The following is a 17,257-nucleotide window of genomic DNA, read 5'->3' as shown; positions in this document are numbered from 1 at the left end:
GCTGTACACAGTGTACATTTTGCCACTAGAATAAAACCCATATTACTTCATGATTCCACTGCTTTCATATTATAATGAGCCCAATGTGTCACAAATGTAATGGGGCCTAATTTTACTTGACTTGGCTTGGCTTAGGAGTCAAGAAAACAATGATTGTGTAACAACAGAGGTCTAATGGCATTCTTATAAATATGTCTAGTTAATAATAGAATCTCAAATGATTAAGATACAGAATCAATACATTTTACATTTTAAGAGGAGTTCCCATTTTTGTCATTTAGAGTAAAGAATAATTGCATTACTTAATTTCAAATTTATGTTCATTACAAATTGAGCAACTATAATGCAGTTTTATTTTTTATTTATTTATGAAAATGCAACTGAATTGACTTTAATTACTGGCCAGTGGTGCTATTTGTTTCGCAGCATACTTTTAACTGTTAGAATCTTAAAAGGCTGAAGCCTGCTGCTCGATATAGTTCCTATTTACAAAGTGGTAATAGAGTGCCATAGACTATAACAGGAATATGACATTGGCAAACATGGGGCTTATAACAACAATGATTAATTTTATGTAAAACATAAAAATGATTGAAGTTTGAGTTAAAACCTCAATTTTTTTAAATAGGAAATTCATGCAGGAGAAAACACTGTTATTAAGAATATTAGCATTAGTCATGCAAAAGTATCCCTTACATGTACAGTATGTGAATGAAAAAGAGACACTGCAAAAACCAAAGTTATGACCAATAAAAACAACATACAATATGTCAAATCAAAACGTGAGCCCCATAGACCTTGATACAAGATGGCAATGATACTTGTATTCCTATAGGACTGAATCTCATTTCATATGGCAGGTGGGTGAATTCAAACTAGGCAGTCATTTTGCTCAGGGAGACGTGGAGAGTGTGGAGGTAGAGACTGTGGAGAGGTGGGGGGGGGGGGGCAGGGGCATTGCAGATGCAAAGGGGGAGGGATATCAGACTCTGTATCAAACAGACAAAGCTATCTACCTTGCAAGTCAGCTTTCATCAATGCAACTTTTGTCAGCAAAATAATAGGAAAGGAAAAGGCAAAAGTATACCAGCTGTTAGTAAAGCACCAAGACGTCAGAGACTGAGAAACAGAAACATAGACTGTTGAAGGAGGAGAGACAGAGCGGGGGTCGAGGTGGACGTCTGTCCTCAGAAAGAGCCAGAGGGGGGAAATTGTAATGTTTATTGGAGGCCGGGTTAAGCCAAACTGTAATAGCAACTACTCTCAAAATGGCATCAGCAGTATGAAGTATAAGCACACAATTAAGTTATTATCATGGGAAGTGGCTTTGCTTTGTCCATTATGTTCACTAAAATTTACAGTCATACTGCATATTTTTTCTCATGCATATTCTGAAATGGCCCCGGCTGTAGTCAAATACTATCAGCAGCTATATGATTCCTTCTGACTCCCTTAGCGCAAATCACTGAATGTGTTTTCATAGAAGCCATTCCCGGCTGAGAGCGACCATTGATACTGTGCGGCACAAACCGAAAACAGCAAGTTTGATAGACCCGCACAGGGCGCTGGATTTGATTACACTTGTAATTCTGGAACATGAAAAGATCAGAAGTTGCGTACTCAATAGAAAAAGAGCGGATGAATTGTGAAATTAAACTAAGTGAGTGAAGTTGAAAAATAAATCAAATATTGTCTCCGGATGTGGTGCACACATTAGACTGGGCAAATGATATTCATGCATGCAACAAAGGCTTCATACATAATTCAAAAGGATTGCTTCTGGCAAACTCTTAGATCCAGCAAGCATGCATAGAGCAAAACAGAATGGGGATAAAATGGGAAATAACACTGGCAGGACAAATATGGCAGAGAGAATAATCAGATTATGGCTAAGTGAAACAGAAATGATTGCCTGTGGTGGAGTGTCAGAGCTTGATGCATTCTAACAGAATACTAACACACTTTATGGATGTTAAATTACGTGCCACAGGTTGGCAGTGTGGGTGCCTCGGTGGGTGTGCTTCACAATGTGTCCTTGTCGGACAAGTTCGAGACTGAGCAGCAATACAGCACTGTATGGTGTCGCAATGACCCCTTAGGATAGTTGTGTGATAATGACGGGAAACCAGAGTAAATGAGATAATCACAAGATAGCTTTTGTGATTTTATCAGTGAAATCTGATTTAAAGGGAACATCTATCAAAAATCAAACCAATAACATTCGAACCTGAGCTTTAGTTAGAACACGCAGTTAACTCCACAGGGGAAAAAAAGCAACATACAGAGTTGAAGTGTCCTTATTGGGCTTCTCACCTTCACATCCTCTCTCTATCTGTCCCACACAGTCCTGAGCATCTGACATCAAGTCTGGGAGCCTCCCGTTCAGGTCCATCGATGCAAGACAACCTTGAAAACCCTCCTTGGCATGCACCAGTTTGGGCAGCTCCTTGAACATCTCCTTAGCAACCCCACCAATATAAAGGTTACCTGTGCAGAAATGACAAATACGACAATACTGACCCCTAGTGGAAGTAAAGCATGGTGCAAAGCTTACCATTGCATGCTCGTAGATAAAGAAACCAGCAAATTGAAAACACAGCATTGTAATTGGGCTGAATTTTCCTGACTGAGACCAGAAAGTTTGTGTTATCCTTAATTAGTGATAACTGATAAAGTCTTTTGTCCAAGTAAAGGAGGGCAGGTTAGTTATTGTCAGTCTTGCTTACAAGACCTATTCTACTTGAGTTTAATGACATCTTATTACAGTATGACACAATATCAATATTGTTTTTTTCATGTCCAAGCCACAAATGTGTCATCTACTTCATACTGTTACAATCTTTAATAACAATAATTACAATGTTATTCAAGGTTTATCCTTCCAGATTTTTATGTTATTAACTGATAATTCTTTAACCAGGGCTGGTCTGCTTAACACAAATGATCTTTTCTATGAACTCCCTGGTCCACGTACACACCGTCTGTGTTGGCTGCTGAACAGATGGGGGTTGAGTTCCTTGCTCAAGGGTACCTCAGTGGTGGTAATGAGTGAGGGCCATGCATTGCTTTTTTCCTCCATTCCCGCAGGGTTTATCCTGCTGGTGCAACCTTTCAGTCACAAACCTGCTTCTCTTACCTCTAGGCCACTGCTGCCCCAATTTAATGAAATCTAAAAAATATATATAAATTTGCTATGCCTACGCACCCTTCAGGTCCAGGTTTTTGGCTCCTGTGGTCGTCTGAGTGGTGACCTTGGTGTCAATCTTGACGGTGTGGAGGTTGTTGGTGTCCCTGGAGATTAGGACATTGTGCCAGTGGTTGTCGTTCAGGGGCTTGTTGGAGTTGCCTTTGATCAAGTGCGCTCCATTTCCCAGGTCGGACACATAGTGCAGGTAGCTGGAACAGGATATTTAACAACATGAGTGGATGCAACCATGGACCAGAATTGGAAGGACATGAAAGCATGGCATTGTGAAAAAGACTAAAACATAGCATTGCAGGTTTCCAAAACCCCAAAATATGCATGATCCAGTTTATTTACAGGGCACCTTTTACCCAAGTGCTTAACAGACAAAGTTATCAGATTATAACAAGACTAATAAAATCAAGAAGTAGAAAAGTGTAATAAACCTCTGAAAACTGGAGCGAGAGTGTGCATGTGCGTGCTTGGTGGTGTTGCTGTGTGCCTGTGCGTTCAAATATGTAGATATGAGAGTATCAGAAAGTGCAGCTGTCTGAAAAGGAGCTAAATAATTGGCAGGTTGCAGAGTTAACAAAAGGTTCTGGGCTGTGCTGAACAAATTGGTCTTAAACTCTTTGGTTTACAGGCAATTTGTGATTTGCATGCTCATTTTAATTAAAATGTATGACTTTAATGTTTAGCACATTGAATAATACCTTTACTTCAGGCATTACTTAAAAGAAGGTCATTCTATAGCTGCATTTCAGCAACGGTTGATTCCCTTTTTATGTTGGGTATTTGTTGTGCCTTCATGAAGATTAAAAAGAACAGTAATAGCCGACAGCTCTTTCAGTAAATATTCTGGCACAGAGGTGATAAGAAAAGACATTTGAATTCCCATGGTAATGGCATAAAAAGCTGTCAAGAACTGCATTCTGTTTGGAAATTGTCATATAGTATGAAGAGCTGCATTATTAAAATCATAATCCATTTATATGGAGACTCTTACATAAATAAACATTTGCTACACTAATATAAAACATACAAAACTAATTCAACACAGTTTAAAGCTTTGCTGGTCTTTGCACCTGGTGGCAGGTAGGTCTGCCTACTAATGAAGCAATGTGTGTGTAAAGAGTAGAGTTGTGTAGCTGTGTAGCCGCCCACACCAAATCAAACTTCATTCACAAATTCCCCCACAAACATATCAGACCACTGGCAACATTGTTGTTTGACGAGTTATCTCAGGGCAAGGCAAGACAAAACACAAAACACCACAGCAATGACTCCTGCACCAACAACGCAGTCAGCTCTGCTAAAACAGGAACAAAATGTCTTACGGTTTTCCACTTTAAGGTCTGAAGTTTTACATTCATATACCCACTTACCCTTTGACCAGCTCCACCACAATGAAGTCATTTCCATCCCCGCTGTTATACAGAATGAGGCCATCGGAGGAGGTGGTTTTGAACTGAAAGAAAAGGTGCATGGAGTAGTAGGCCTGCAGAGTGTTGAGGGTTACATAGCTGGAGCGCGACTTGAAGGTGACGGGGTCGGCGATGATGTTCTTGAAGCCAATCATGGCATTGAGCTCACAGTAATCAATGTCACCGTTTTTACAGAGGTCTATGTAGGCCATGCCATTGAAGGAGAGGCTCTGGAGGTGGCCAATGAAGTTGGACGGCATCATGGACATGAAGCGCTTCTCTGTCACAATGCCCGTCTCAATGTTATGGAACTCCAGTTGGGTGTGGTCACCTGCCATTTGACCTTTGATCAGCAGGGGGGGAGAGAGGAAGTTATTGGGGGTATATGGCAATTAAAGGGGCAACTGCAGATCATCTAATTAATGACTGTAACACCATATGACATTGAAGAGATCTAATATTAATTCCATTAATTAAATGTTTCTTTTGAGTTGCGGTTTTCTGTGTAAACTGCAGATTAGTCATAAAAACTTTGTTGTTTTCTTGACATTATTTTTCTAAGCAGACAAGCACACAACAGTACAGTACACACAGTATGTCTTAAAATAACTCACATTTTCTCCTGCTTAAGGCAAACAAGGCCCATCAAAATAGTTTTGTTGTAAAATTAACAGTACCATTAACTTAAATGTGTCCCATTATCCAAAAATCACAAAATTCAGAACACATTGTGCCTTATATAACATTTTGTAGACACCTGTAGACATTTATCTAACATCATCCTGTTAGAGGACATCAACAGCTATATATATATATATATATCTCCTGATGAGCAAAACATCCAATATTCCACAGTGCAGAACGGAATAATACACTTGACGTTGTCTTTCATTCTGCAATAGAGCTCATGACTTACCTAGAATCTGAGAACCCAACAAATGTTATGGATAATTTAAGTTTAGAGGAGAAAAGTATGATTCTGTCAGAGGAACAGAGGATGAGACGTACCTTCCACAGGCAGCAGATCATCTACGGTCAGTTTCAAACTCTTGCCCCTCCTGAACACACGTACTGTGTGCCACTCATTATCGTTCACATTCTGACCCGCAAAAATAGTCTCTGGACCTTTGCCTGCAGGACAGTCCAAACAACGGTTAACACACATGCATGCATACACACCACATACATTACAGACAGGCTGAGAGACACAGAGAGAGAGAGAGAGAGAGAGAGAGAGAGAGAGAGAGAGAGAGGGGGAGATCGAAAGGAGGGCAGAGTGGATGAGTTAAGTAGTTTGACAGAGGCAGAAAACATTAAGGTAAACATAGTTAATGGTCCATAAAAACACATCATTCTGACTTGCATTTGCTGTACTGATCGCACCATTAGATAGGGCATCACATCTCTGAATTCTCACTGAACATCATTTTCGTCAAACCAAGAGGAGGGAGGCAGTAATCAGGGTGTCACATTATTCTTACCATCAATGTTCACACTAACCGTTGCTGTAAATGTATAGTGTCTAAATAAACATGTGATAATTAGACTTTTCATTACAGCTGGTCCCTCATTTCTTGTGAGATTTCTTTCAATCCTATCACGCCACTTGGTGGCAGCAAATAACTATCAAAAGGCTACGGTAGAGCAAGCCTCTTAACAAGTCACTCATCACTCTCCATCTTGTTTACCCACAGTGCAACCCAGTATTTGATTCCTCTCATGTCCACCACATGAAATGAAATAGCGATACGGAAAAAAATACTTGGAAGCAGTGTGATTGGTGGCCAAAAGAAAAATCCTTAAAAGCTAAATAGACAGGCCATTGTCCCTGGAAATTCTGGAAATACAGAATGTGATTTTTATCAGCACCCTTGAAAGAAACAGGTGTTTTGGAAAAAGCAGCAAGTAGCTTATATTGAAACTGCACAAATTCTATTAATAAGTCTGATGCACTTTCATTACCAAATGACCATTCAACTGAATAACATTCAACTAGTGACAATATTTCAAATCTCTGAATCATTCCCTCACTGAGTCCTGAAACCAACATTTTAATATTGCAGTGTCACTGCTAGCAGGCAGTAATGGAGATGCCACACAGAATCACGGTGCCAAAAAACCTCAAGGCAAGATGATCAAATTTAGAATCACAGATAAATCAGAGCGACTGCACCAAATCTCCGCGATCTCATGAGCAGAGAGAAAAAAGAAAAAGACATCTCTCCAAGATACACTTCTGCATTTAGAAATTCCAACATTGGTCCAATTGGGGCAACACATTATTTTTTCATGCAGCCTCGGTCTCAGAGCATCTTTGATTTGCTATATAGCTCTGATGTTCCCCTGCTGGGAACACATAACCAAACGGGCCAATGAGGATGCGCCACTGTGACAGTATTAAAATCCCCAGGCTGCAGATACCTTGCCCACTGTGGGGAGCATTTCTGATGGGTGCCATTCCCCTGCACCCATTTGTGGCTATTTATTCCCTCCTTTTCTGCAATCTTCAAAGCCCCGATGCAATGTGTATGCAAATCTGAGGGTGCCAAAGTACTGGGACACACTCAATCTCAGAGGCACAGTTCTGCTTTGTAAGCACTAAACACCGGGGCAGGATTGAAACCAGACGACTGGCGAGGGATTAAGGGGGAGAGATATGAAATAATGGGATGGAGTTGGACTTGAAAGCATGCTTGATCTTTGCCTTCCATCATCCTGTCCTTGTTGCTCTCCAAGGAGGAAAGAAAGGGAAGGGGAAAAGAGGTCAATCGTATTAAGAAGCACATTCCTGAACAACATTCACTACTGGAGGGCCTGGGTTTACGCCTGCAGTGCAGTCTGTGGTCCAAACTGTCAGCTGCTGGCCAGACATTAAGGGCCTTTAGTCCTCTGTCTGCCATGCCCAGTCCTCTCTAGTGCCCTCACTGATGGTGATCTATCTGCAGTGATGGATCTACAGTGATCTCTCCCTGCCTCATTGACTTCAGGCCCAAGGGAACAGTGGAGAAGTGTGGCACGGGGCAGCATGAGAAGATGTGATTATCCAGTCAATCAGCTCTGGCTGGCTGGATGACAGGCCAGATACTGGTGCCGCCTGCCCCGACACTGTGACTCACCCAGGTAGAGGGAAGGAAGGGGGAATCGCTGACCAAGCAGCAGGCCACCACTGCTGGATTACCGTCAACACAGACATCAAAGCAAGAGCACATGACAAGGAAAGCTTAGCAGACCACCCTGCTAGGCAGCCTGCGTATCCAATCAATGCCTCTCTAACTGAAAAGCCATTGTGAAAATGTTTGAGCAAGCAGAGGTTAAACAGTGTTAAAACAATAAATAATGACAGTCAATACTAATCTGCAGTTTCTGGCCATTTGCATTCACGTTTATTTGTTCTACAAACGGAGACTGCTCAGCACTGAACACGTTGAAAGGTTTTTGAACACGGCTCGATCTAACTGCCATCACATTACTGAGAGTATCTTTTTAGCAATAACTGCATAATCATGTCATGTTAACTACCTGCTGGCTTGACAGGAAAGTCCCTCAGCATGCTCTAACTTTGGGCGATGTCAGTGTTTATTCACAGCTTTTAATTTAGGTAGCTAATGTTTGTTACAAGGACCACTGAGCCAACATGTTAGCCTCTTTATGAAACTAATTCAATACAACCATAAAGAACATCGGAATAATTGCTCCTTAATTTCAAGCACTTCATTGTTCTTCCCCTACTCATGTGCATGGAAAAACATAGAAAGGTTTTGATGTAATTGGTGGACGTTTTTATTTTTGCTGAATGGAGGGTAGCCTAACTTTTTTGGGAGAGAAAGGGAGGATATTTTATGTTTTTCTCATGCTGTATGTATATCTTATTTCAGCCTTGTAAGAATAGTTGTATAAAAAACAGTTTCATCAAAAAGTTGACTATTATTTTGAGACTTTAGGAGGAAGGGTGTTTCATGGTCTAATAACAAGTTCAGCCCTCTCCACAACCCGATACTTTTCGTACTTACTAGATCACACTTCATGTCAAAAGGCAGAAAATTCTTTTAACGTCAGGTTGACTCGTCTACACTATAATTGTTACCTAAATAGCAGATAGAATAATTTGTTGCCAACGATTAGGAAAGCCTCTTTTACCTTTCCGAGCATAATTGTGAGCACCATTAAACTGTGTTACACCATAGTTTGGGGGAATATTTAGTTGTAAGAGGCTGGAAGGCTTCCTTTATTTGTTTATAGCATTGCAAGCCTGAAATCTCTAATTTATTCTAATTGGCTAGAGGCTATTCAGTATTTTTAATCAGACAACAGTTTGATTACTGATCTGAATGTATACACTGGCAAGATTGGAGCATTTTAGCAATGGAGTGAAATATGGTGAATGTGTTGAATTAAGAGGTTGCAAAATCATGGAAACAGTGGTGGTCAAAACAATCGTCTAGATCAAATGTTTAAATCTAACCACAAACACGCTGAGTAGTGCTACAAGAAAAATGTAGCACAAAGCATTTTGAATTTATATTAAAAGTTTTTGCAATACAAACATTATAGGTGATCGGTAATAACGGCAATTAAACTTAAGTCTGTGGCTGAAAGCAGGCACTATATATGTAAATATTTCACCCTCTATGTATCCTCCCCTTAAATCGCCCTCTCATCTATCATTTCTAAAATGCTCACAGGTGTAATATCCATGTAAAAGAATCTCCTGCAGCTCTTTCACACTAAATAAGTCAAGAACGAAAGATTGATGCGTGGAAAAGATCAATTATGAGAGAAAAACTGCCTTGAGATGTTGCCTAAGAAGGTCAAGGAGAGAATAATCACATAAAGTCACCCTCATCACCGCATCCTGGCTACACTGTAAATTATGATTATCTTGCAGTTCAAGTTAATGAATAATAGAAGACCAGAATGGCAGACAAAAAAAAAGCCAATCTGTCACAGGATATTTTTAGTTCATATTTTTAGTTTGTTGTCACTCAGTGCCTGTTAACAGTGTTTAAGTCGAAGTGGCAGTGTTTTCTTCAGACAGCTCTGGGCAGCCCCAGGGAGCCTAGGTCCCTAATTGACAGTGATGTGTTCTTTGAGTCGGTGCTGAAATTCTTCATCCACCAAGCTGACCGGAGCTGCAGCGCCTGACAAGACACATTAATTAACACAGGAAAAAAAAGAGGACAAAAATAACACGGAGAAAAATAACAAACTAGAAAAAGAAAATTAAATGCTAACTCTTCATGAGTGGAAATGCACTGGGTTAACACAGTTCTTTCCAAGAACTTCAATTAAACATTTTCTTATGACACAATTAGGCCTGAATCTATTAAAGAAAGACCAGCTGTTTCCTGCTTTTTTCTCTATTTTACTGAAACATTAGCTTTCCATTTAGCATGATATCAAATGTTGATGGAATCGAAATATTTTCTCTTTGAATTATAGCTTAGCTATTTGTGGAAAACATCTGCAGTATATTTATTTATAGCTATAAAACATTCAAAATTCACTCTGCAAATGTGACAATATGGCTCAGTGTCATTTAAGACGTATTGTTTTTATGGAGAATATAGGGACTACATTAAGACATTTTCAAGACAAAACACCCCAGCCATTTTAGCAAAACGATGCAGCAAACTAAATGGAACTGGAAAATATTAGTAGAGATAAATGAATAAATAAACATAGAAATAAAGCAATCAGTCATAATGTGTGGCAAATATATATAGTATCACAACCACTGATGTCCATGTATGCACAGATTATGCCTTCACACCACCCTCATAAACCCAAGAATGACCTTTTAAAGGATTGTAAGGGGGAATTAGAGCTTAGAGCTTTTTATTTGCATACACAAACAAGGGATGCAATCCAAGATGCATGAACAATGCTATTTAGCATTTAGAAAGGTGTTAAGAAGGGCTGGCTCACAGAGGCATGTCTAGAGGTCACATCATGTGTTTCTGTGTGGAGGCGTTTGTTTTGCAAGTCTCCGCTTCTCATCAGGCAATGACCTTCAAATACTGTAACACACCACACACAAAGAGATCCAACATTGGTGTATTCAGAGAGAACAGTTTGTCCATATATACAGTATGTGACACAGGAAGTCTATCACAGAGCTCAAACTATCTCAGTCCTGTTGGTATTTACTGATACAGAGAGTGTGTCTGTCACTACAGAATCATTAAACAGGAAGAAGGCACACGTATTATGACTCCAAAGGAGTAATTATTAATTCATCACTGCTCCTGAATAATAAATGTCAGGGATATTTACCTCCCAAAATATTGCAATGTAACCTCTTTGTTGAAACACACACGCATACACAAACCCACACACACACACATCCACCGTGAATCCCACAACAAGATCTATTCCCTCTCCCTCCCTCTTTATCCCTTTCTTTCTGCTCTGTGAGGCAGGTTAATGAGAATAATAAAATCACACTCTGTATTTCCTCTGTGCCTTGAATGGCCTCATCAATTTACAACCGGCGTGAAATACTGAAGTACAACGGAAACCCAAAAAAATAAATACGAAGGGGAAATCATGCATGTCTAAAATACCTGCACTTCCAAAGCATGCGTTTTATATCAGCCTGAATTCATGAGTGAAAAGGTTCGTTAATTAGAAACAACTCAGGGTGTAGAATAACAGCTGACTGCCATATTTGAGTTTGTCATTAATTCAAGCCTCCCTCCATCTCCTCCATACTTCTCATTATTCTCGGGACAGCTGATGCTCACAACACCACCAAGCAGTTCTTATCAACCCGTAGCTCTTGAACTTGGGATGATAAAATGCAAAGTTTATCTCAATGCAAAATGCAAGTCAGATATATTTCAGTTTTAATGTCAGGATCATATAATGGCTGCAGAGAAGAAATTGTAAACATGGCTACGTAACAACACTTCTAGAGACTAAAACATGAAAGTCCAGAAACAGTAAGAGTTAGAGAAGACGAAGAAGAAGAAGAAAGGTGAACAGTAACTTACTGGAGGTACAGTTAATCCTGATACAATCTAGATGGGGAAGAATAGATGAGAGATAAATTCATCTTTCAACGTTACAGCTGCAGACATCATTAAAGCATACAGTCCACCCCTCTGGGGACACACACACGGACACTGTCCGTCCTCTGATGCTCTCACCCATGGCCCCGAGCTGCAGCGAGCTGTTAAAGCACTGCAGTGTAGTTGTGCCAGAGGAGCACAGCAGGGTTTACATGTTCCAGCAATATAGAACAGAAAATCATAAGAGCTGAGGTTTAGTCATATGACATTGTTTGTATTGCTTTTCCATGTAGCCAAAAACATTTTTGTACATATTGCAAGCTGGAGGATTTCTGTAATTTGTAGGATATGATATGATAGGATTGTATACAGTATGAGAGCATCAGATTTTGGTCAGGGTCAGACAGGGCCAGTTGGAAGCTATTCTGATTCTCTCCATCTACTGTATCTATTCATCTATCTACCCTTGCAGGATGACGTCACCATTTTTGCCATGGTTATTTTGCACCTCTTTGTGATGTCACATTTACTAAATCATGTTTCAACTTGTAATAAACGTCACATTAAATAAATGATGCACAAATTGTGCTAGTACTTCTGCTATTCATGGTGGTGCTATAAGTAAGACTACCAGTGGGGGAAATTAATTCGTTTTTGAGGAAGTACACTATGTTTACTCAAGTACTTTACTAAAGTAGATGTTGACATACATTTTATTCTACTTAGGGGCAAATATTGTGCTTTTTACTCCACCACATTCATCTGACAGCTATAGTTAGTAGTTGGTTTGCAGATTAACTTTTTACACAAAATATATGGTATTTATAAAATATGGTGCACTGCTACAGTATAGATTTTACTACCTAACAAAATATAAAGTTACATGTTAATGCATCATTTATAATAATCTGTAATTAATTATATATATTAAATGGTACGATGCTGAAGCCATTCTGCACGATAAGTACTTTTTGCTGATACTATTTCTTGCAATTCTAAGTGAGATTTTGAATTAAGGACTTGCAATGGAGTATTTTCAATTGCGGTATTACTACTTTAACTTGAAATATCTGAATGCTTCTCCCACCAGTGAAGACTAGTAGAAGCAGCACAACTATTATTTTGTTTTAATGCTTGCCTTGATCCCAACCACAACAGCAATACAATAGCAAACTAATCTTAGCAATACCATATAGGCTGCCACTCATTCCGTATCATATTTTTTTTTACCTCTCTGTTTCCTAAGGCTTGATGACCCAGATTGAACTCCCTCCCCTCCTTCCCATTTGGCCCTGCCAGTCGCGTGTTGTCAACCACAGCAGAAAAGTGGTCGCAAACAGCCAGAGACCAACACTAGCCTACCCTCACAGGGAATGCTCTGCCTTTTTGAAGGAGGGACGGGGGAGACGCGTTTCAAGGGCTGACGGCTGGGGACAAACTAAAAAAGAAATGTGTCAAAGCTAATTCAAAAGAAAACAAAACATGGTGACCTGTTGTTTTCAGGGCATCTTTTTTCAAGTCGTAATGATCTGACTTGTCAGCCCTGTCAGGGTGTGGCGCTGTTGTCTTCTGTGGTGGGACACATACTTCCTTGTGGTTGACAGCAGACACAGACTGTCTACTTTGTATGCGCCGCTAAACGGCTCCGCTTAGGGAGCCCATTTCTGTTTAGCCAGTGGAAAGGAGAAATAGATGGCTATCATTTGTGCGGCATTGCTCTGTTTGAGAGATATCAAACTTTTCACAGGCGTCATTGGATTCTTTCCTGAGCAAATAACCGCACATACACACACACAGTCTTTCATTTTGTCCTCAATTTTGTTTTTGCTATAGGCGGGGAGTCTCTTCCTGTGCTCATTTAAGACACAGTTCCTGATGTATGTGCATAGGTGAACAAATAATTAAAAAACATGTGTGTGCAGGGCGTTGATTTGCCACAACTCACACCTGAGGGCTGCATCATGTTAGGTAACCACTAGCTGAGAGGAGTTGTGATATTATAACCATACTCATCTTCTGAAGAATTATTATGTATTTGAAATTAAACAGCACCAGGAAAGAGTGCAGCAATGTGTGCGCTGTAAGGGCAATTTCCTTTAGAGCAATACGCATGTATGGATGTTGATTTGAGGTTAGTTGATGGAGTGGGCAGCGTGCATTCCCTGCTGGGCAACGGCAGCTGTGTGCTCAACTGGCAGTGAGCGGAGAGCCGCAGACTCTTGCCATTGAAAGCCTTTACACCTTCTCCCTTCTATTCAAAATATGTACATGGCGTCTGTGTGTATGTGTGTGGGTGTGAGAGTGTATATGCGACACGTGACTTTGCCGCTGCAGTTGGTGTGTGTCCGAGGCTTTACCTAAATTGACAGTGAGGCGGATACGGCCGCTCTCCAGCTCTAGACGCAGGGTGTCGGCAGAGTCCCGAGATGTGGTGGCTATTAGGATGCCGTAGGCTCGCTGGGAGCGGAAGCGCAGGGACACATCCTCGGCTTCTGTGTGCATCACCACTGGCAGCTGGACCTTCATGAACTTACTGCCGTCGTAGCTGAGGACGGTCGCCTCTGCAGAGAGAATAAGAAGGAAAACAAGATGAGTGATCGCTAAATTGGAGTGAAGCAGTTTTACGGTAAACCAATGATGGGGGCTGTCAGTTCAGCTTTAAATGATGCCCTATTTACGGATATAACTTAGCGTTGTGGCTTTCAATCTTGAAGAAAGAAATACACTAGGGGGGAGATATTAAATAGTGAATAAGCATTTGGAGGTCACCAAACACAAAGTGAGAAAGCCAATTATGTGTCTGTTAGACAAATGCACTCAGATGCTACTGCTGCAACACTAGCTTTGCAGTGAGCAAGCCAAGCAGCCAGCACTGACTTGTCATCCAGCATCCAGTCCATTCATAGAGGAATGATTAAAACATGAAGATGACAAACACGGGCTCGACTGCAGTCTTCCAGGAGTGTCTCTGGATGTGTTTCTCAGACATGTGCTTTGCAGGTTTGTTAGGGAAGACTACCTCGTCTCACTGTGAGCAGCACCTGAAGTCATTCTCAATGCTGCTGAATCCAACAATTAGGGTGCTAGGATTACAAATACAATACAAAATCAATGGGTCAATTCAAAACTCACTGAGTAAGTGACTCCTAAATGGCATGGACACAGATATGTCATCCAAAAGGCAGTGTGAAAAGACGTCACGAGTCTAGCATCCCATTACACTGTGTACTACAGCTGACAGCTTCCCAAACTCCCTCCAAAGTCCTATCTTCTCTGTGCCAATTTAGGATGTGGCCTCCATCAGTGAAAACACAGAGTATGGAGGCAGGTACATGCTAGGACAGCAGTGTAAAAAAACAAAACCAAAACACAACATGACAAACAGATAAAAATCTTACTGGAAGTAAATAAAGGTAACTCCATCAATACAAACAAACATGTCATGTTTTACTCGAGAACAAGTGGCAGCCTTGCATCCACAATTTTCTATCTGTAATGTAATAGTGACAAACTACAAAAGGACAAATTGATATTGACTGAGGAAAAAACACACAAACGGCGAAGGAATCGTAATAGTCTGTGGACCTTGAATATTGAGCTTCTGCTGAGGGTGACTGCATTTACTCAAAGCATTAGGCAGCCGTCTGGAGAAATGCAAGGGAGATTGTTTAACGCTAGCAGGAGGTTGTAACATCATTTCCGGTCGTGTAACTAAACCATAACCCAATAACAAAGCCATTACTGCAACTGCAGTGCTGAGACAGATAGAAGCCGAGTTGGAGGGACGGGAGATGGAGAGTGGTGGGGGCGAGAGGCTACCAATGTACACACACCACCTCATCACCACTTCCTCGTCACACAGAGCCAATGTCACATCCATCCCCTGGGATGACTCCGTCACATTCCTCACCCAAATCCAATTTCTCCACGCCCTCCTGGGGTATGCTGCAGATGACAGGGGCGTGTGACAAACGAGTTCTCACTGCTAAACTGTCTGCTTCCTGCCAGGCAGCTAAAGCAAAGAGCTGCGTTTAGAAACTGTTAGCAGATGCCAGGAAAAATGGAGCAACTGTTCAAGCTCCTAATACTTGAAAAATGTAATATTAGCGAGAGAGTACTTTCTAGTATCACCAAGTATTTGTCTTATTCTCTATATGTAACTATGCTTAATGCTGTATACGTGTATATGTGTCTGTTGTTCAGGTGTTTGTTTACGCTGGTAAGATGGGACATGAAAATCATTACTGCCAAACAATGAGTGACAGATCTGAGTGCTGCACTGTATAGAATTCCAGCTCGGGCATAAACCCTACCCCTTTCAAAATGCCTCAGTCTGAAATGGGATCCATTATGTACTTGTGAAAAGATGCTCAAGGTAAAAAGGAAATCAAACAAAAAAAGACAAAGCGAACACGTGCACTGATAATGATAAAAAAAATGTTCATCTCATCTTTAAAAGGGTATAGCATTGTGTCAACACTGGTTTGTTAATCACCAACTGTATATAACAAACAGCACGTCTGGTCAAATGACTGCCATTAATATAAAAACACAACTCGTACTAATAATCAAGGTGAGAGGAAAAGTAATGATGTGATGTACCGTATGCAACTACAGAACATTTTCATTCATGTGACTAATCTTGATTTTCAGACTCAATAGATGGATCAAATTAATACCAACTGGAGTAAATATTGCATTTCATCCAAGATGTCACCTCTGCTGAGATTCATATGAGAGGTTGTCTAAAATGCCATAAATAAGAAAAGTCCAGATAGATGTGAAAATATTGAGAATGACATGTGAGGGAATCATTACCTAATGCAAAGTGAGCACCTGTCAAAAATCCAATCCTGGAAGCCAAGTCATTTTTAATGGCACTCCCGTGTTTAATATCAAAATAAATTGAGAGGACTGAAGCTGGAGCTTCTGTCTGTGCCAACCCAACAGGAGGCTGTCAGGGGGGAGATGGAGCATACAAAACTAAACCAAGCATTCATTTTCTGTCTTGTAAAGCGCAATACAACATTGTTTTCTGATTTTCACAAGAAAACAAGGAGTGATGGGGGGGACCCACTTTCAGAGAAGTAACAAATAAGGCTGTGCTACTAACAAGGGGGAGCACTGGCAGACAGGCACACAGTTCTTCCTCCATTCTCCCCCAAGGAGAACAGGCTCTGCAGGAAGGGGGAGCTGTCAGCTGCATGTCACAGGATTGTGATGTCCCACAGTATCAGGGCACCAGGTCCAATCCAATTGCCGGAAAAAACACCTGCCAAAGGCTTTTGGAAAATGTTTTTATGGCTCAGAGATATCATAAATAATTCAAAGCTGCTCATGTCTTCTTCACCGCAGCCCTCTTTGAGTATCTTAGTATACACAATCCAAGAAATAGACTCACTGGCTATTAAATGTGTGAAAACAACCTGCCAGCTGAGTGGATTTCCAGCGACAGGGAAACTATTCTCTCTCTATACAGAAAAGAAACAGCATCATCGTGGGCCAACCTCGCATCTGCTGCTCTGTGACCATACGCTGACTTCATAATGAGGCTACGAAATGAGAGCAAAGATGGAAAATGGATCAGTGTGTCCGTTCAGAGTGGTGGAACCTGCAACTTCAGCAAGAGCTGTTAGGAA

General features: G+C 40.8%; 1 protein-coding gene across 6 annotated transcripts in view; it reads right to left on the bottom strand.

Moving 5' to 3' along the window:
• LOC139294223 (neurexin-1a) overlaps positions 1–17,257 on the bottom strand; it is a 235,322-nt gene that overhangs the window by 121,002 nt on the left and 97,063 nt on the right. For 4 of the 6 annotated variants that reach the window (XM_070916064.1, XM_070916063.1, XM_070916065.1 and 1 more), the window contains 6 exons: positions 13,976–14,179; positions 11,601–11,627; positions 5,617–5,739; positions 4,570–4,951; positions 3,206–3,396; positions 2,314–2,487 (listed from right to left, as the gene is read on the bottom strand). In XM_070916064.1, coding sequence (XP_070772165.1) covers positions 2,314–2,487; positions 3,206–3,396; positions 4,570–4,951; positions 5,617–5,739; positions 11,601–11,627; positions 13,976–14,179 — 1,101 coding nt within the window. Of the gene's footprint in view, positions 1–1,016; positions 1,044–2,313; positions 2,488–3,205; positions 3,397–4,569; positions 4,952–5,616; positions 5,740–11,600; positions 11,628–13,975; positions 14,180–17,257 lie in introns of all 6 variants that reach the window. The other 2 variants (XM_070916062.1, XM_070916061.1) reach the window with 1 other exon arrangement.

The sequence above is a fragment of the Enoplosus armatus genome, chromosome 12, assembly GCF_043641665.1.
Source record: "Enoplosus armatus isolate fEnoArm2 chromosome 12, fEnoArm2.hap1, whole genome shotgun sequence".
NCBI classification, from domain to species: domain Eukaryota; kingdom Metazoa; phylum Chordata; class Actinopteri; order Centrarchiformes; family Enoplosidae; genus Enoplosus; species Enoplosus armatus.
The sequence above is the reverse complement of the archived record's forward strand: the minus strand, read 5'-3'. Positions and strand labels throughout refer to the sequence as shown.